Below are 20,013 nucleotides of genomic sequence, written 5' to 3' on the forward strand. Positions count from 1 at the left end.
TCTTGGGATTCATATCAATTCTTCAATTGTTCTGGGTTTCTAAACAAGGTAGAAGTTGTGTGTTTAACTGCTGTATTTTGTAAGTGAATCAGGAGCTCAACACTTGCAGGTAAAGATCAGAGAAACTCCTTACAATGTGTCAGATCTTCCCTAGAGTCAGTCAAGCCCAGACTGAACACAACAGAGATCGGCTGAGAGGTTCTTACAGGCTGGAGAATTGGAACTACAGTTTGAGACTCCATCTCCGTCTCCTCAAATTCACATTACAGCAATGTTGTGACTGGCACACTCTTCTGCATAAGACTGGTTTGGGAAAAGATTCCCAAGCCTCTGCACTCTCCCAGTTCTGCACCCTTCTCTGAGACCCGAGACACACTGTCAGTCTGTCACAGTGCCAGCAGAACCTCAGACACGAGCTCTGCTCTGTGCTGGGCCAACTGAGGTCCTGCTCAGTCTGATCGCCTGCTGGGTTTGGACACTGTTCCTCATGCTGCCCTGCTGAGTATCATCCTCTCCTGAGCCCAATAACCTCAGAAACAAGCACTCACCGGCACAAAACCCCAGACAGAGATTTGAGCTCATCATTGAAACCCATGCACATATTAATGCATGCAGAGTGTCCCTTACCAGGGGAAAGGCTGAAAGTGCTTTCTGAGTTTTGCGCTGTCTGGCCCAAATTTATTTAAAGAGAAAACCTTTTATTGTACAACTCAAACACACATACATCCCAGATTTTCAGTATTAACAATGTTTGCAAATACACTAACGCAAAATGAATTCTAAACCAAGAGGCTGTCAGAGGGCCTTGAAAAGCAATCGATCTACATTTTGCACAGATCTGCTTTCTGACCTGCAATAACTTACAGTTACGAAATCCTAAACTAAACACAGGTCTTGTGATGCCATGAGGAGCGGCCCTTAAACACAGACATACCCCACACACAAGATTTAAAGTGAAACAAGGTTTTTATTTTTTGGGTTATTTGTAATAATCTTGTACTGTGTCTTTTTTTTTTAATAGGCTTCTTCCAAGGGAGCCTGGGAAAAATAAACAGCCTGCGCTGGGGAAAGCCGCCCTTCAGCTGGAGCTGAAGGAAAAAAATAGTCAATCAGCCATTCATTCTAGCAAAACACAACTCTTCCAGCTGCCTAGCTGGGAAAAAAGCCACCTTCGTTGTAGCTGTAAGAAGTGGCTTCCGGGCTCTCACACCGGAAAACAAAAAGCCTCCAGCCTCCTGGAACCTGTCTGGGGCAGTAGGTAGGGTGATCTGGCAGTGTTCCGATTCTGCTCCTGGGCATCACCCTCTCCATGTCTGCTCTGTGCTCCATTGATCCTGTCTGCCACTAGGATGTGTAGCTGATATTGCTCCATTGATTGCAGGTATCCAGTCAAACTGCCCGTGATCTGTGCATTGCCATCTTGGGCAGGGGAAATATTAGCAAAAGAAAGATCTAAACCGCAGGTAAAGCTTCAAGATGGGTTGTTATAACGCAAGTGATAAATGCAAAATGGGAAACATATTAATTACTTGGTTACTTGTGAAAAAGACTTAAGGTTTTTTTACAGTACTGTACAGTATGTTGGCACATCATTTACATCTTCCAGGCAATGCGGGAATCAATACAATTTGCGAACTGGGTGTGAGAATACCTAATCAGAAGTGTAGAATGAAATTATGTTATTTAAAAATTGTTTGATTTACTAGTAAGGCTTCATTGAGAATATTTTGTACAATTTGGGACAACACGTGTGAGTTTTGAATAGAGAAGACTAGGAGGGGGCCCAGATAAAAGTGTTCAAGATCTTCAAAGGCAGTAAAAAAATTAACTACAGACTCTGATACCGTGGTAAAGTTAGCTTGAAGTTTAAAATTCATTTTGGAACGTCAATAACAATAATTAGAGTTATGAAAACACTTACATTGTGTATAAGGTGATTTGTGAAAAGTCTGAGGTTCTGCCTAGTGTGTAAAACACTCAGATTGAGGCTTTTGGGTTTGATTCTACAAAAGCTTTTGACTCGTGAAGTCCACCCCCTTATCCCAGTGTATTGCCTCTCTAATTGTGCCATAATACAAAATCATAAAAAAATAAATTTTAATAAAACAAATCAAAGCAAGGCTGTGAAAGGTCAGTCTTCTGTTTAAAACATTTGGCTTGAACATGATGGGCACTGCTTTTGAGTACAGAAGAAGATGTTTCCTGCTGTCAGCAGTATTGCATATGTGGTTGACCCTTACCTGAATGAAAACAGGACATTAAAAAAAAGGGTTTCAGAAATAAAATAAACTTTAATCCCAGTCCTTACAGGCTGGAAAATTGGAGTCTACTTTGAGTTCGTCTCTGTGCTGTTCTGCTTCTTATGTACGTATGCAGGTGGTTCGCGTGACCACCTGTTGAGCAGTATTTCTCGCACTGTGAACTTGTGGACACGGCTGTCCTGCAGTGCTCCTGTTGGTGCGTAATTGCGCATCAATCAAAAAGCAAAGGTTTAAAAAAGATAATTAGCTGACTGCTAATTTTATGTAAATGTTGTGAAAACTTTCACAAATCGCGGTCTTTAAAATGCGTTTGGTTTGAAGGTTTTACTGTATGTGTTTCCCTTCCAAAGGTTTTGCCAACAGGAAATTTCGTGTGAGGGCACAAAAAGACGGCGTAAAATCCACAAAGTGAGAAAGGCTGTGAAAAACATTCACAAATCGTATTATGCACAAGACCAATGTTTTCATGAGTCTCGAAGGTTTCGTGACAGCGCTCTTTACTGCGGTGAGCAAAGGCAGTCCATGTTTGTAGACCAAGCCGATACGCTATCTTAATTCCTGCGCGGCTATTTACACAAACAATGCCAGAATCGTCCAATGACAGTGTAGGGGAGGCGGGGACTCCTGCTTATTGTAAGGATTGCTTCTGTAAAGACCGCGACTCGCACGGACCGGGCGCTCCACTGAGCTCCGAGCTGCAGTTTTGTCTCCTGCGCGTCGCCCGTGCGCCCTCGTCCGCCCGCCCGTCTCCATGGCCACCGGCTCCGAGGTCGAGTCCATCGACGAGTTTCTCTTCAAGTACAAGGGCTTCGTCTTCCCCCGAGAAGGCGACATCTCCCCGGAATACATCGACTCGCTGGAAGACTTCGAGATACGCGACAGTGATGTGTTCCTGGTAACTTTTCCCAAGTCTGGTAAGCTGTTTTCCAAAATTTCCAAGAAAGGATCTATAGGGCAAGTAACGTTTCAGAAGCGGGCAATATATGAGCTTCAGTGTCTTATTAAGACTTATTAAGGCAGCTGTCTTGATCCAGTGCTGATACAGTCCCACCTGTGTCTGTCCATCCTAAACCATTCAGCAGTTAAGAGCTGTTCAGTCATCTATAGGGCAAGTAACGTTTCAGAAGCAGGCAATATCTGAGCTTCAGTGTCCGAGTGGTTATTAGCACTGATCAGTGTGGCCATTGGCCAGGGACTGGGTGTGATTAATACAGTACAGTATACAGGTATGCTACTGTACAGGGCTGGCAGCCCCAACCCACGAGTGTCGGATTCCTGCGTGTTTTAAATCAGTGTTTGGAGGTGGCTGGAGGAACGCTATGACTTCTGGATTTTGATCCTGTGAAGTTCTGAGTCACAGGCTAATTTCTTTCAGCTCTGATGTGAATCACAAATGAGTTGTGCCATCGGTTATGAAACCTGTGCTAGTCAGTGAGGTCTCAGGACAGTCTTCATTCAGGTGCGCGAGGTGAGATACAATGACTGGACTTCAGCAGAAGGAAAAACAGACTTATTAAGGCAGCTGTCTTGATCCAGTGCTGATACAGTCCGTCCATCCTAAACCATTCAGCGGTTAAGAGCTGTTCAGTCAGTAGTGTAGGAGCAAATGCTTGTGCAGAAATCAGTGGGGAACTCGAACACCGTCGCCTTTCACCACAGTGCAGCACACACAGGTCAAGTCTGCTGTGCAAGCTTGTGAGTGTCTGCTAGTGCTCTGAATGGGCAGACAGGGTATGAAAGCAGGTAATAATAATAATAATAATAATAATAATAATAATTGCTTACACTTATATAGCGCTTTTTCTGGACACTCCACTCAAAGCACTTTACAGGTAATGGGGATCCCCTCCACCACCACCAATGTGCAGCCCCACCTGGATAGGTAGCAGCAGCACGCTCAGATGAAATACAGTGTTATAAAGCTGTCAGTAAGTATCCAGCTCTCTAAAACCTGTTCTACAAATGCTGTGTGTCTTTGAATATTCTGTAAGGTATGGCTTGTTGTACCATTGCCAGCTGGCCTTTTCCATAAGTCCTGTGACAGCGTGGTGTGACCCTGTCAAGCCAGGTGATCCGCTGGAATCTGTCTCATGCGTTTGCTGTCTGTCCCACAGGCACCGTGTGGACCCAGCACATCATCACCCTTCTGCACGAAAATGACTACCCAGGCGCCCCAGAGATGCAGACCACCTACGAGCGCATGCCCTGGCTGGAGTTTCGGGGAAAGGGGCAGGACTACACCGCGCGCCCCTCGCCCCGCCTCTTCGCCTCGCACCTGGGACACTACCTGGTGCCCAGGGGGCTCTGCGAGGGGAGGGGGAAAGTGAGTCTGCTCTGCCTGAGTGGGGGGGGGTCTCTGTGGTCCAGACAGGCCTGGAGCTCTTCCCAGGGAGCTGACAGCACAAGACGTAGGGCCACAGGGCACAGGGCAGCTCCAGTTGATTGGCTGTTACACAAGAATAAAGCTAAAACACACCCCAGCTGGGCTGTGTAGGCTCTGCAGCCGCTGCACAATTGTGTGAAAGTCTCAGTCACACACGGATGTGACCCCCACAGTTTGCTCAGTTTGCCTCCACAGGTGTATTACAATAGCGTTGAGTGGTACTGGTGCAGGTCAGTCCTCTGTACTGGACAGGTGTCCCATCCAGGGTGTACACACTGCCCTGTGTCCTGTGCCCGCTGGCTCACCACAACCCTCAATTGATAAAAGCGGTCAATGAAAACGGATGAATGGAATACTAGAGCTTCTAATTATCAATCCACTGAAGCAATAACAGAATAGAACTGACCTCAGGCACAATCAGAAACAGAATTAACTGAAAATCAGTCTGAGACCATGACCAAAAGGCTCATGGCTCATGGCTCACATCTGCAGCTGGGGGATACAGTTCAAGTGACCAGCTATTAACTGGACTTCTGAACTGAACTTGGACCGGAGACTTTGGGGGCGTTGACCTGTTCTGGCGTGTGTTTGCACTGTGACACTGTGCTCTGCTGAATCTGATTTGAGAAAAACTAATGTCAGGGTGCAGACAGCAACCAAAGGTTACTATAAAAGGCTCTGTGGTCATACAGTGACGTCATTGCCCTCTCTAACTCTTCTCCCAGTGGCGAATATGTCCCTGTGGATCAACATGTTGAAGGTCCAGGGTGACAATATTTACGTCGGCAGCTCTGTGCAGTTTGCAGTGCAGTCAGATACTGTAGATATCGGTGAAAGTCCCTTGTCCTATTAGGGAAGTCTGTACACACAAAGCTCACACAGACTCTAAAAGGTAAAGTCTAGGAAGGTTTATTTCAGTTCCTTTTCAGGCCACAATACAAGAAACACAAAGACAGCTTTAAAAACAAGACACCCAACACCACTATATCTATGCACACCCTTTTTGCACTAAAAAAGCATCATTGCACCCATGTGACAATGTACATTCCTAAACATCTAACCGATTAACCAAATAATCCCCACAGAGAGAGAGATCTTTGTGTATCATTTCAATTTTCTACTTGTAGCGCATTAACAGTTTTGTTGTCTCCTTTTGCTTTGTCTGCTTGGTTTGTTTATTTTAGGTCATTTATGTCATCCGGAACCCCAAAGATATCTGCGTTTCTTACTATCATTTCTCCAAAATCATGGTCAGATCTGTTACACCGAAGGACTTTGATGAATCGCTGGATCGGTTCCTGAGTGGCAGGAGTAAGTTCAGTTCATGTTTCTCCAGGCCTGGAAAAGAAGGGCTAGGATTCAGAGGGGTTTTTCCATTAAGGAGCCTGGGATCACAAGAATGATCCCCTATAGCCTGGAGATCACAGCCAGGGTCCCAGTTCAGGATGAGCCCCTACAGCCTGGAGATCACAGCCAGGGTCCCAGTTCAGGATGAGCCCCTACAGCCTGGAGATCACAGCCAGGGTCCCAGTCCAGGATGAGCCCCTGCAGCCTGGAGATCACAGCCAGGGTCCCAGTCCAGGATGAGCCCCTACAGCTTGGAGATCACAGCCAGGGTCCCAGTCCAGGATGAGCCCCTACAGCTTGGAGATCACAGCCAGGGTCCCAGTCCAGGATGAGCCCCTACAGCCTGGAGATCACAGCCAGGGTCCCAGTCCAGGATGAGCCCCTACAGCTTGGAGATCACAGCCAGGGTCCCAGTCCAGGATGAGCCCCTACAGCCTGGAGATCACAGCCAGGGTCCCAGTCCAGGATGAGCCCCTACAGCCTGGAGATCACAGCCAGGGTCCCAGTCCAGGATGATCCCCTACAGCCTGGAGATCACAGCCAGGGTCCCAGTCCAGGATGAGCCCCTACAGCTTGGAGATCACAGCCAGGGTCCCAGTCCAGGATGAGCCCCTACAGCCTGGAGATCACAGCCAGGGTCCCAGTCCAGGATGAGCCCCTACAGCCCGGAGATCACAGTCCAGGGTCCCAGTCCAGGATGAGCCCCTGCAGCCTGGAGATCACAGCCAGGGTCCCAGTCCAGGATGAGCCCCTACAGCCTGATGTTAAGTGCTGTAAAAATCCACAAAAGGGTCCAGTGTCCAAAAAAGTATACAAGACTCCATAGGGTATAGATCCTTTAAAATCATTTTTCACTTGGTGACTCATCATCTACCTTCTTATTGACAACGTGAGTCATCTTGCCTGATGAGGTGACTGTGAGATCTCCCTTGATCTTTTCCAGTGGTCTCTGGATCCTGGTTCGACCACGTCCGGGGATGGTACACTCACAAAGATGACTTTAACATCCTCTTCTTAACCTATGAGGAGATGGTCAAGGTACGTATCGGCTCTCCATGGCTGTGATCATGTCTGTGTTAGGTTCCTGACAAATCTTGCATCATGAGGACGCTGGAGAGCACTGTGGGTTTTAAGTCTTACAGAGGAGTTCTCAACTGATAGAAAAGCATGTGCAATCAGATTGTCATTAGAAAACATGGTTGCTTATCTTCTGTTTTTTACCAAAGTTGATTTCTTTCCACTGAACAGCCCCACCGGTCACACACACAGCAGATCAGTGCTTTCTGCATAGTAGCTGCAAAGGAGGGGTGCAAAATACAGTATGTGCAACTGCTCCAAAATCTAAAATGCATTTACAGAAATATTCAGGCTGATGGATGTAGAACGGTGGGTAAAGAGCTGGAGCTAAAATTAAATTTTATTTAAATTTTTGAAAATCCCTCTGTTGGGCTCTTCTCAGAAAACCACACGACTCTGGTCCATCGAGCTGGAGATTTGTTTATTATAATAAAGGCAGGAGGATGTGAGGTCTCTCTGTTCCCCTCAGGATCTGCGCTCCGCGGTGGTGAAGATCAGCGAGTTCTTGGGGAAGAATCTGGACGACTCGGCCATTGACAGGATCGTGCAGAAGACCACCTTCAAAAACATGAAGGAGGACCCCAAAGCCAACTACGAGTTACTGCCAGAAGATGTCCTGGACAAGAGCAAGGGGAGGTTTCTGCGCAAAGGTAAAAGCGAAAGTGTTGTCCCACTCATTGCTGTGCTGCTTGTCTGCTGCACTGGACCTTGGGACAGCACAGCATTTGGCTTCACCTTCTCAGCCAAGGCTGGGCATCTGTAATGGTTCTTTCCCTGTTGCATCTTGACACGTTTTTTTCAACTTGGAGGAATATCAGATCGTATTCAGTACAGCAATGTCCTCCTGATGAGACTGTTGTCCAAATATTACATCAAGTTCTGGAAGAAAGTTAGAATTGCTATTATCCCCACACGTGTGTGCTTCATTGTTTATTATGGTTCATTAGTTTTAGTACATTATATTGTTGGGGATAATTGATGCAGGTGCTTCTGGCACCAGCTGGGAAGTAACTGAGGGGCTGACAGCAGAGGACTCACAAACAGGACAGTTCCAGGAATAGGACAGATGCATCCTGGGATAAGAGTCTCAGTTCTTCCTCTCTGATTCTGCTGTTGGAAATGCAGGTACCATCGGCGACTGGAAGAACAGTTTCACCGTGGCGCAGAACGAGCGCTTTGACCAGGTGTACCGGGAGAAGATGAAAGGGCTCCCCCTGCAGTTCATCTGGGACATCACCGAGCTGCAGGCCTGAGGCGCCAGCCCTGTTGCCCGGACAACGGCTATGGAAGGGGGCGTGTCTCACATTGCTTTCTGGGCATCCGTGCTAATGACCGAATCCGTACTGTGATCAATCTCGTTGTCTGTCTTTCTAGACAACAATTCCCAAATTGTTCTCCAAGGAGTTCTGGAAGTCTCTTAGGCAGCTCTGTGAAGTTGGCCCTCTACAAACAGCACACACAATAAAACACAGCAGGAGAAGGAAATGGTGCAGGAAAACTGAACCAGTCTCATTCGGTAGCGATCAGCCAGTGCTGGTCTGTACTGCTGCAAGCAGCACCCGAGATGCTTTCGTTTCCAAAATATAGCGCCTTCCTTAGTGGGGAGTCACATGACTCTTGGTGCTGTCATGGGGGTGGGTGGGGAGAGTTGGAGTTGAGTGATGTTATACCCCCAGAAAAGAAGGTGCTACTGTATATCCCTGGAACAAAAGCACCTCAGACACTACTTTCAACAACACAACCCCCCCTACAGACAGAGCACTAGTGAATGTGGGGTGCGTTTCATTGGTTGTGCTGTTTGTAAGGGGGCCAGCTTCACTGTGCTGGGACTCTGCCTCAAAAAGAAACTTCTCTCTGCCTCTTTCCTGGCTTTTTCCTCATAGTGCTGAATGAGTTCCTTAATCTCCCTCCTGTGTCTCTCTTCCTTCTGTCTCCTCCCCATCTCCCTCTCCTCTCCCAGTTCCATATTCACTCTTTTCAGCCTCTGTCTCTCCACTCGCTCTTTTGCCAGCTCCTCCACCAGCACTCTCCTCCTCTCCTCGCCACTCTCCTCCCTCAGCCTCTTCTCTAGCTCTGCAATCCGTTCCTCCAGCTCTCTGATCTCCTCCTGCCCTTTCTGGATCTGCAGATCCTTCCTCTTGAGTTCATTCTGCATTTCCTGCTGGTGCTTCTCCCTTAATCCCTCCACTTCCCTCTGCTTGACCTCTGCCCTCTCCCTCAATAGCTCCTCCTGCCTCTGTCTGATCTGGGCCTCTGCCTGCTGGTGCATCTCACTGCTGTAGTTGCTGCCCTTATTTCCTGCGACCACCTGCTCTACTTTCTCCAGGAGCTCTGTGACCTGACTGCTGTCACACCCTCTGCAGCCAGAGGGCGCTCTTACTCTGTCCTGTCCCTTGTTTCCTGTGCTTTGCTCTCCTTCCGGTGTCTCTCTCTCTGGGGCTATATATTTCTGGGTCTCTCATTCACCTTCGCTTAGCATTGACGTTCGGATGTCCTGAGACCCGCCAGGCACCAAGTCGCCCCACATCCGCTGCCTGAGGACATTGGTTTCTATACGACTCCTGAACAGCTGAGCCTGGGCTAACCTCCCGTTCCACCACTACTCACATGGGTCTTTTTCCACTCTCCTGCCATTCCACGGTTTGTCCCTTCCGACATCCGTGACAACTGCGATCATCCATGTTGTTGTTGTTGAGGACGTGATACCTGTTCCCACATCTCTCCACAAGCCATTTCAGGTCTGTGCTGCCTTCCTGGAGAAATTCCTCGATTGTCTTCCCCTTTAGCTCATCCATGTGAGTGAAAAGGACCAGGGTGTGCTCCACAGCCCCCTCCCCGAAAATCTCCTGGACCATCTCCAGTAGGCTCTTCTCTACCCCTGATGACCGCCCCACTGGAATCACCAGGAGAAAAGCGTGGGGGCCTGGGGAGGACAGGTTAATACAGAGCCCCACATCCTTCTTCACTTCTTCCTGAGAGAGTTCTGTGTGGATCCAGTCCGGCTTGTCCACCACAGCCACCCGCCTCCTGGCCACTCGTCCCTTCCTCTTCTCACTGTGTCTCGTCACCGCAGAGCTGCTGGCTTCAGAGGGAAACAGCTCTGCGCCCAGAACGGTGTTTCCTGCTGCACTCTTCCCAGCCCCAGTCTGTCCCAGCAGCACCAGTCTGAGGTCAGACTTACTGGAAGGCTCTGGGATGTCAGGACTGGAAGACAGACCAGGGCTTGTCTCTGGAACTGCACCTCCAGTCACTGCAGGACAACAGCAGAAGCATGGTTACAGCTTTTGGACAACCCTTGTCACTTCTTGGGCAGTGTAAGCTGCAGCCTTCTTTGCTCTCATGAGTGTAGAGAAAGGAAGTCACTAGCAGTTTCTGGAGGGTTAGTATTTCTCTTTAGCTGGAGCTAACCATTTACTTGACCTTAACCTTACTTGACCTGATTTCATTTAAGTGTCACATTTTTCTACTCATGTATTTACAGCATCTAAACAGATGGTGGTTTGAACGAAAGCCTGAAGACCCTAGTTTAGAACCTGCAGTAGCTGAGTGTATTGCCCCTGATACATACTAATGAGGAACACCAGTACAATCATTGGCCGATCGTTTATACAGCATTAATTGCACTCACCGTTAGGACGGTCATCATCAAAACTGCTCCTCCTCTTCTTCGGTAGAAGATCTGTCTCTGCCTCTCTCGTCATCTCCTCTCCCTCCAGTGCTGTTCTGATCTCCCCCTTTCTCTCTCTCATTCCCTCTTCGTGCCCGAGTTCCCTCTCTCTGCTATCAGCCCTTATTTTCAGCTCCTCCTCTTGTGCACCCAGGCTTTTCTCATCTTCAAGATGACTCTTTTCCCTGAGGAAGACCTCTCCTTGGATTCCTGCCATCATGTCCTCTATTTTCTCCAGGAGCTCTGTGACCTGGGTGCGATCCTCCACATTTTTGTTGTTGAGAACGTGATCCCTGTTCCCGCATTTCTCAATAAACCTTTGGAGGTTCACTCCTGCTCTCTCGGTGTGCTGTTCAATGCTTGTGTCTCTCAGTTCATCTCTCCCCAGCAGCACGATCCTCAGCTCTGACAGAGGGCGTGATTCATGGGAAGCAATGTGGTTGTCTTCTTTTTCTGCAGGTTGGACTCCCTCGTCTGTCAGAGAGAAAGAACACATGGACTCCCTTTCAGAATTCAGTCAGAAACTCAATTCTTAAATGAGGGCATACTGACAGTATGCAAGTACCCCCACTGTCATGTCATAGATACATCTGTGATAAAAAGTGATGGCTCTCACTGAGACCCAGTGTTAATGTTGTGCAATTTGGGACAACACGTGTGAGTTTTGAATAGAGAAGACTAGGAGGGGGACCAGATACAAGTGTTCAAGATCTTCAAAGGCAGTAAAAAAATTAACTACAGACTCTGATACCGAGGTAATGTTAGCTTGAAATTCGAAATTTATTATGGAACGTCAATAACAGTAATTAGAGTTATGAAAACACTTACATTGTGCATAAGGTGATTTGGGAAAAGTCTGAGGTTCTGCCTAGTGTGTAAAATATGCAGGTGGTTCGCGTGAACACCTGTTGAGCAGTATTTCTCGCACTGTGAACTTGTGGGCACAGCTGTCCCGCAGTGCTCCAGTTGGTGCGTGATTGCGCATCAATCAAAAAGCAAAGCTTTAAAAAAGACAATTAGCTGACTGCTAATTTTATGGAAAGGTTGTGAAAATGTTCAAAAATCGCGGTCTTTAAAATGCTTGCGGTTTGAAGGCTTTATGTGTTTCCCTTTCAAAGGTTTTGGCAACAGAATATTTGTGTGTGGGCAGAAAAAAAAACGGCGTAAAATGGACAAAGTGAAGGCTGAGAAAACAGTCACAAATTGCCTTATGTGTAAAGAAGACCAGTGTTTTCATAACTCTCGTAGGTTTCGTGACAACGCTCTTGACGTTCCGAAGTGAATTGTGATCTCCGAGCTAACTTTACTGCGGTGAGCAAAGTCCGCCCAGGTTTGTAGACCAAGCCGATACGCTATCTTAATTCTTTTACGGCTATCCACACAATGCCAGAATCGTCCAATGGCAGTGTAGGGGAGGCGGAGAGTCCTGCTTATTGTAAGGATTGCTTCTGTAAAGACCGCGGCTCGCACGGACCGGGCGCTCCACTGAGCTCCGAGCTGCAGTTTTGTCTCCTGCGCGTCGCCCGTGCGCCCGCGTCCGCCCGCCCGTCTCCATGGCCACCGGCTCCGAGGTCGAGTCCATCGACAAGTTTCTCTTCAAGTACAAGGGCTTCGTCTTCCCCCGAGAAGGCGACATCTCCCCGGAATTCATCGACTCGCTGGAAGACTTCGAGATACGCGACAGTGACGTGTTCCTGGTAACTTTTCCCAAGTCCGGTAAGCTCTTTTCCAAAATCCCCAATAAAGGATCTATAGGGCAAGTAACGTTTCAGAAGCAGGCAATATATGAGCTTCAGTGTCTTATTAAGACTTATTAAGGCAGCTGTCTTGATCCAGTGCTGATACAGTCCCACCTGTGTCTGTCCATCCTAAACCATTCAGCGGTTAAGAGCTGTTCAGTCAGTAGTGTAGGAGCAAATGCTTGTGCAGAAATCAGTGGGGAACTCGAACACCGTCGCCTTTCACCACAGTGCAGCACACACAGGTCAAGTCTGCTGTGCAAGCTTGTGAGTGTCTGCTAGTGCTCTGAATGGGCAGACAGGGTATGAAAGCAGGTAATAATAATAATAATAATAATTGCTTACACTTATATAGCGCTTTTTCTGGACACTCCACTCAAAGCACTTTACAGGTAATGGGGACTCCCCTCCACCACCACCAATGTGCAGCCCCACCTGGATAGGTAGCAGCATCAGGCTCAGATGAAATACAGTGTTATAAAGCTGTCAGTAAGTATCCAGCTCTCTAAAACCTGTTCTACAAATGCTGTGTGTATTTGAATATTCTGTAAGTAATGGCTTGTTGTACCATTGCCAGCTGGCCTTTTCCATAAGTCCTGTGACAGCGTGGTGTGACCCTGTCAAGCCAGGTGATCCGCTGGAATCTGTCTCATGCGTTTGCTGTCTGTCCCACAGGCACCGTGTGGACCCAGCACATCATCACCCTACTGCACGAAAATGACTACCCAGGCGCCCCAGAGATGCAGACCACCTACGAGCGCATGCCCTGGCTGGAGTTTCCGGAAAAGGGGCAGGACTACACCTCGCGCCCCTCGCCCCGCCTCTTCGCCTCGCACCTGGGACACTACCTGGTGCCCAGGGGGCTCTGCGAGGGGAGGGGGAAAGTGAGTCTGCTCTGCCTGAGTGGGGGGGGTCTCTGTGGTCCAGACAGGCCTGGAGCTCTTCCCAGGGAGCTGACAGCACAAGACGTAGGGCCACAGGGCACAGGGCAGCCCCAGTTGATTGGCTGTTACACAAGAATAAAGCTAAAACACACCCCAGCTGGGCTGTGTAGGCTCTGCAGCCGCTGCACAATTGTGTGAAAGTCTCAGTCACACACGGATGTGACCCCCACAGTTTGCTCAGTTTGCCTCCACAGGTGTATTACAATAGCGTTGAGTGGTACTGGTGCAGTTCAGTCCTCTGTACTGGACAGGTGTCCCATCCAGGGTGTACACACTGCCCTGTGCCCTGTGTCCTGTGCCCGCTGGCTCACCACAACCCTCAATTGATAAAAGCGGTCAATGAAAACGGATGAATGGAATACTAGAGCTTCTAATTATCAATCCACTGAAGCAATAACAGAATAGAACTGACCTCAGGCACAATCAGAAACAGAATTAACTGAAAATCAGTCTGAGACCATGACCAAAAGGCTCATGGCTCATGGCTCACATCTGCAGCTGGGGGATACAGTTCAAGTGACCAGCTATTAACTGGACTTCTGACCTGAACTTGGACCGGAGACTTTGGGGGCATTGACCTGTTCTGGCATGTGTTTGCACTGTGACACTGTGCTCTGCTGAATCTGATTTGAGAAAAACTAATGTCAGGGTGCAGACAGCAACCAAAGGTTACTATACAAGGCTCTGTGGTCATACAGTGACGTCATTGCCCTCTCTAACTCTTCGCCCAGTGGCGTTATAATGAATATGTCCCTGTAGATCAACATGTTGAAGGTCCAGGGTGACAATATTCACGTCGGCAGCTCTGTGCAGTTTGCAGTGCAGTCAGATACTGTAGATATGAAAGACCCTTGTCCTATTAGGGCAGACTGTACACACAAAGCTCACACAGACTCTAAAAGGTAAAGTCTAGGAGGGTTTATTTCAGTTCCTTTTCAGGCCACAATACAAGAAACACAAAGACAGCTTTAAAAACAAGACACCCAACACCACTATATCTATGCACACCCTTTTTTCACTAAAAAAGCATCATTGCACCCATGTGACAATGTACATTCCTAAACATCTAACCGATTAACCAAATAATCCCCACAGAGAGAGAGATCTTTGTGTATCATTTCAATTTTCCTACTTGTAGCGCATTAACAGTTTTGTTGTCTCCTTTTGCTTTGTCTGCTTGGTTTGTTTATTTTAGGTCATTTATGTCATCCGGAACCCCAAAGATATCTGCGTTTCTTACTATCATTTCTCCAAAATCATGGTCAGATCTGTTACACCGAAGGACTTTGATGAATCGCTGGATCGGTTCCTGAGTGGCAGGAGTAAGTTCAGTTCATGTTTCTCCAGGCCTGGAAAAGAAGGGCTAGGATTCAGAGGGGTTTTTCCATTAAGGAGCCTGGGGATCACAAGAATGATCCCCTACAGTCCGGAGATCACAGTCCAGGGTCCCGGTCCAGGATGAGCCCCTACAGCCTGGAGATCACAGCCAGGGTCCCAGTCCAGGATGAGCCCCAGCAGCCTGGAGATCACAGCCAGGGTCCCAGTCCAGGATGAGCCCCTACAGCTTGGAGATCACAGCCAGGGTCCCAGTCCAGGATGAGCCCCTACAGCCTGGAGATCACAGCCAGGGTCCCAGTCCAGGATGAGCCCCAGCAGCCTGGAGATCACAGCCAGGGTCCCAGTCCAGGATGAGCCCCAGCAGCCTGGAGATCACAGCCAGGGTCCCAGTCCAGGATGAGCCCCTACAGCCTGGAGATCACAGCCAGGGTCCCAGTCCAGGATGAGCCCCTACAGCCTGATGTTAAGTGTTGTAAAAATCCACAAAAGGGTCCAGTGTCCAAAAAAGTATACAAGACTCCATAGGGTATAGATCCTTTAAAATCATTTTTCACTTGGTGACTCATCATCTACCTTCTTATTGACAACGTGAGTCATCTTGCCTGATGAGGTGACTGTGAGATCTCCCTTGATCTTTTCCAGTGGTCTCTGGATCCTGGTTCGACCACGTCCGGGGATGGTACACTCACAAAGATGACTTTAACATCCTCTTCTTAACCTACGAGGAGATGGTCAAGGTACGTATCGGCTCTCCATGGCTGTGATCATGTCTGTGTTAGGTTCCTGACAAATCTTGCATCATGAGGACGCTGGAGAGCACTGTGGGTTTTAAGTCTTACAGAGGAGTTCTCAACTGATAGAAAAGCATGTGCAATCAGATTGTCATTAAAAAATATGGTTGCTTATCTTCTGTTTTTTACCAAAGTGGATTTCTTTCCACTGAACAGCCCCACCGGTCACACACACAGCAGATCAGTGCTTTCTGCATAGTATCTGCAAAGGAGGGGTGCAAAATACAGTATGTGCAACTGCTCCAAAATCTAAAATGCATTTACAGAAATATTCAGGCTGATGGATGTAGAACGGTGGGTAAAGAGCTGGAGCTAAAATTAAATTTTATTTAAATTTGGAGACATCTTTTGAAAATCCCTCTGTTAGGATCTTCTCAGAAAACCACACGACTCTGGTCCGTCGAGCTGGAGATTTGTTTATAATAATAAAGGCAGGAGGATGTGAGGTCTCTCTGTTCCCCTCAGGATCTGCGCTCCGCGGTGGTGAAGATCAGCGAGTTCTTGGGGAAGCATCTGGACGACTCGGCCATTGACAGGATCGTGCAGAAGACCACCTTCAAAAACATGAAGGAGGACCCCAAAGCCAACTACGAGTTACTGCCAGAAGATGTCATGGACAAGAGCAAGGGGAGGTTTCTGCGCAAAGGTAAAAGTGAAAGTGTTGTCCCACTCATTGCTGTGCTGCTTGTCTGCTGCACTGGACCTTGGGACAGCACAGCATTTGGCTTCACCTTCTCAGCCAAGGCTGGGCATCTGTAATGGTTCTTTCCCTGTTGCATCTTGACACGTTTTTTTCAACTTGGAGGAATATCAGATCGTATTCAGTACAGCAATGTCCTCCTGATGAGACTGTTGTCCAAATATTACATCAAGTTCTGGAAGAAAGTTAGAATTGCTATTATCCCCAAACGTGTGTGCTTCATTGTTTATTATGGTTCATTAGTTTTAGTACATTATATTGTTGGGGATAATTGATGCAGGTGCTTCTGGCACCAGCTGGGAAGTAACTGAGGGGCTGACAGCAGAGGACTCAGTAACAGGACAGTTCCAGGAATAGGACAGATGCATCCTGGGATAAGAGTCTCAGTTCTTCCTCTCTGATTCTGCTGTTGGAAATGCAGGTACCATCGGCGACTGGAAGAACAGTTTCACCGTGGCGCAGAACGAGCGCTTTGACCAGGTGTACCGGGAGAAGATGAAAGGGCTCCCCCTGCAGTTCATCTGGGACATCACCGAGCTGCAGGCCTGAGGCGCCGGCCCTGTTGCCCGGACAACGGCTGTTGAAGGGGGCGTGTCTCACATTGCTTTCTGGGCATCCGTGCTAATGACCGAATCCGTACTGTGATCAATCTCGTTGTCTGTCTTTCTAGACAACAATTCCCAAATTGTTCTCCAAGGAGTTCTGGAAGTCTCTTAGGCAGCTCTGTGAAGTTGGCCCTCTACAAACAGCACACACAATAAAACACAGCAGGAGAAGGAAATGGTGCAGGAAAACTGAACCAGTCTCATTCGGTAGCGATCAGCCAGTGCTGGTCTGTACTGCTGCAAGCAGCACCCGAGATGCTTTCGTTTCCAAAATATAGCGCCTTCCTTAGTGGGGAGTCACATGACTCTTGGTGCTGTCATGGGGGTGGGTGGGGAGAGTTGGAGTTGAGTGATGTTATACCCCCAGAAAAGAAGGTGCTACTGTATATCCCTGGAACAAAAGCACTTCAGACACTACTTTCAACAACACAACCCCCCCTACAGACAGAGCACTAGTGAATGTGGGGTGCGTTTCATTGGTTGTGCTGTTTGTAAGGGGGCCAGCTTCACTGTGCTGGGACTCTGCCTCAAAAAGAAACTTCTCTCTGCCTCTTTCCTGGCTTTTTCCTCATAGTTCTGAATGAGTTCCTTAATCTCCCTCCTGTGTCTCTCTTCCTTCTGTCTCCTCCCCATCTCCCTCTCCTCTCCCAGTTCCATATTCACTCTTTTCAGCCTCTGTCTCTCCGCTCAATCTTTTGCGAGCTCCTCCACCAGCACTCTCCTCCTCTCCTCGCCACTCTCCTCCCTCAGCCTCTTCTCTAGCTCTGCAATCCGTTCCTCCAGCTCTCTGATCTCCTCCTGCCCTTTCTGGATCTGCAGATCCTTCCTCTTGAGTTCATTCTGCATTTCCTGCTGGTGCTTCTCCCTTAATCCCTCCACTTCCCTCTGCTTGACCTCTGCCCTCTCCCTCAATAGCTCCTCCTGCCTCTGTCTGATCTGGGCCTCTGCCTGCTGGTGCATCTCACTGCTGTAGTTGCTGCCCTTATTTCCTGCGACCACCTGCTCTACTTTCTCCAGGAGCTCTGTGACCTGACTGCTGTCACACCCTCTGCAGCCAGAGAGCGCTCTTACTCTGTCCTGTCCCTTGTTTCCTGTGCTTTGCTCTCCTTCCGGTGTCTCTCTCTCTGGGGCTATATATTTCTGGGTCTCTCATTCACCTTCGCTTAGCATTGACGTTCGGATGTCCTGAGACCCGCCAGGCACCAAGTCGCCCCACATCCGCTGCCTGAGGACATTGGTTTCTATACGACTCCTGAACAGCTGAGCCTGGGCTAACCTCCCGTTCCACCACTACTCACATGGGTCTTTTTCCACTCTCCTGCCATTCCACGGTTTGTCCCTTCCGACATCCGTGACAACTGCGATCATCCATGTTGTTGTTGTTGAGGACGTGATACCTGTTCCCACATCTCTCCACAAGCCATTTCAGGTCTGTGCTGCCTTCCTGGAGAAATTCCTCGATTGTCTTCCCCTTTAGCTCATCCATGTGAGTGAAAAGGACCAGGGTGTGCTCCACAGCCCCCTCCCCGAAAATCTCCTGGACCATCTCCAGTAGGCTCTTCTCTACCCCTGATGACCGCCCCACTGGAATCACCAGGAGAAAAGCGTGGGGGCCTGGGGAGGACAGGTTAATACAGAGCCCCACATCCTTCTTCACTTCTTCCTGAGAGAGTTCTGTGTGGATCCAGTCCGGCTTGTCCACCACAGCCACCCGCCTCCTGGCCACTCGTCCATTCCTCTTCTCACTGTGTCTCGTCACCGCAGAGCTGCTGGCTTCAGAGGGAAACAGCTCTGCGCCCAGAACGGTGTTTCCTGCTGCACTCTTCCAAGCCCCAGTCTGCCCCAGCAGCACCAGTCTGAGGTCGGACTTACTGGAAGGCTCTGGGATGTCAGGACTGGAAGACAGACCAGGGCTTGTCTCTGGAACTGCACCTCCAGTCACTGCAGGACAACAGCAGAAGCATGGTTACACCTTTTGGACAACCCTTGTCACTTCTTGGGCAGTGTAAGCTGCAGCCTTCTTTGCTCTCATGAGTGTAGAGAAAGGAAGTCACTAGCAGTTTGTGGAGGGTTAGTATTTCTCTTTAGCTGGAGCTAACCATTTACTTGACCTTAACCTTACCTGACCTGATTTCATTTAAGTGTCACATTTTTCTACTCATGTATTTACAGCATCTAAACAGATGGTGGTTTGAACGAAAGCCTGAAGACCCTAGTTTAGAACCTGCAGCAGCTGAGTGTATTGCCCCTGATACATACTAATGAGGAACACCAGTACAATCATTGGTCGATCGTTTATACAGCATGAATTGCACTCACCGTTAGGACAGTCATCATCAAAACTGCTCCTCCTCTTCTTCGGTAGAAGATCTGTCTCTGCCTCTCTCGTCATCTCCTCTCCCTCCAGTGCTGTTCTGATCTCCCCCTTTCTCCTTCTCATTCCCTCTTCGTGCCCGAGTTCCCTCTCTCTGCTATCAGCCCTTATTTTCAGCTCCTCCTCTTGTGCACCCAGGCTTTTCTCATCTTCAAGATGACTCTTTTCCCTGAGGAAGACCTCTCCTTGGATTCCTGCCATCATGTCCTCTATTTTCTCCAGGAGCTCTGTGACCTGGATGCGATCCTCCACATTTTTGTTGTTGAGAACGTGATCCCTGTTCCCGCATTTCTCAATAAACCTTTGGAGGTTCACTCCTGCTCTCTCGGTGTGCTGTTCAATGCTTGTGTCTCTCAGTTCATCTCTTCCCAGCCCATTTTCTTCCCAGCAGCACGATCCTCAGCTCTGACAGAGGGCGTGATTCATGGGAAGCAATGTGGTTGTCTTCTTTTTCTGCAGGTTGGACTCCCTCGTCTGTCAGAGAGAAAGAACACATGGACTCCCTTTCAGAATTCAGTCAGAAACTCAATTCTTAAACGAGGGCATACTGACAGTATGCAAGTACCCCCACTGTCATGTCATAGATACATCTGTGATAAAAAGTGATGGCTCTCACTGAGACCCAGTGTTAATGTTGTGCAATTTGGGACAACACGTGTGAGTTTTGAATAGAGAAGACTAGGAGGGGGACCAGATACAAGTGTTCAAGATCTTCAAAGGCAGTAAAAAAATTAACTACAGACTCTGATACCGAGGTAATGTTAGCTTGAAATTCGAAATTTATTAT

General features: G+C 48.4%; 3 protein-coding genes across 3 annotated transcripts; 2 read left to right on the top strand and 1 right to left on the bottom strand.

Moving 5' to 3' along the window:
• Nucleotides 1–2,862: 2,862 nt before the first annotated feature.
• LOC138241991 (amine sulfotransferase-like) lies at nt 2,863–11,065 on the top strand. The gene is made up of 6 exons (XM_069196522.1): nt 2,863–3,175; nt 4,376–4,584; nt 5,829–5,955; nt 6,935–7,029; nt 7,538–7,718; nt 8,194–11,065. The coding sequence occupies exons 1-6, from the start codon at nt 3,013–3,015 to the stop codon at nt 8,319–8,321; spliced, it is 903 nt and encodes a 300-aa protein (XP_069052623.1). The 5' UTR covers nt 2,863–3,012; the 3' UTR covers nt 8,322–11,065.
• An 87-nt stretch (nt 11,066–11,152) lies between these two features.
• On the top strand, nt 11,153–18,340 carry LOC138241990 (amine sulfotransferase-like). Its single transcript, XM_069196521.1, has 6 exons — nt 11,153–12,451; nt 13,150–13,358; nt 14,614–14,740; nt 15,399–15,493; nt 16,013–16,193; nt 16,669–18,340. Exons 1-6 carry the CDS (start codon nt 12,289–12,291, stop codon nt 16,794–16,796), a joined length of 903 nt encoding a protein of 300 aa, XP_069052622.1. The 5' UTR covers nt 11,153–12,288; the 3' UTR covers nt 16,797–18,340.
• Nucleotides 17,540–19,427, bottom strand: LOC138241953 (GTPase IMAP family member 7-like). The gene is made up of 3 exons (XM_069196279.1): nt 19,172–19,427; nt 18,151–18,793; nt 17,540–17,900 (listed from the first exon to the last, which is right to left on the bottom strand). Exons 1-3 carry the CDS (start codon nt 19,425–19,427, stop codon nt 17,540–17,542), a joined length of 1,260 nt encoding a protein of 419 aa, XP_069052380.1.
• Nucleotides 19,428–20,013: the final 586 nt, after the last annotated feature.

Source organism: Lepisosteus oculatus, chromosome 12 (genome assembly GCF_040954835.1).
Source record: "Lepisosteus oculatus isolate fLepOcu1 chromosome 12, fLepOcu1.hap2, whole genome shotgun sequence".
In the NCBI taxonomy this organism is placed as follows: Eukaryota; Metazoa; Chordata; class Actinopteri; order Semionotiformes; family Lepisosteidae; genus Lepisosteus; species Lepisosteus oculatus.

Coding starts and splice junctions, on each gene's coding strand:
- LOC138241990 (XM_069196521.1), top strand. CDS start 12,289: ATGGCCACCGGCTCCGAGGTCGAGTCCATCGACAAGTTTCTCTTCAAG. Junction 13,359..14,613: donor TCTGCGAGGGGAGGGGGAAA/GTGAGTCTGCTC, acceptor TGTTTATTTTAG/GTCATTTATGTCATCCGGAA. Junction 15,494..16,012: donor CCTACGAGGAGATGGTCAAG/GTACGTATCGGC, acceptor TGTTCCCCTCAG/GATCTGCGCTCCGCGGTGGT.
- LOC138241953 (XM_069196279.1), bottom strand. CDS start 19,427: ATGGCAGGAATCCAAGGAGAGGTCTTCCTCAGGGAAAAGAGTCATCTT. Junction 18,794..19,171: donor TGATGATGACTGTCCTAACG/GTGAGTGCAATT, acceptor GTTGTCCTGCAG/TGACTGGAGGTGCAGTTCCA. Junction 17,901..18,150: donor GAGAGTGGAAAAAGACCCAT/GTGAGTAGTGGT, acceptor CTCTGGCTGCAG/AGGGTGTGACAGCAGTCAGG.
- LOC138241991 (XM_069196522.1), top strand. CDS start 3,013: ATGGCCACCGGCTCCGAGGTCGAGTCCATCGACGAGTTTCTCTTCAAG. Junction 7,030..7,537: donor CCTATGAGGAGATGGTCAAG/GTACGTATCGGC, acceptor TGTTCCCCTCAG/GATCTGCGCTCCGCGGTGGT. Junction 7,719..8,193: donor GGGGAGGTTTCTGCGCAAAG/GTAAAAGCGAAA, acceptor TTGGAAATGCAG/GTACCATCGGCGACTGGAAG.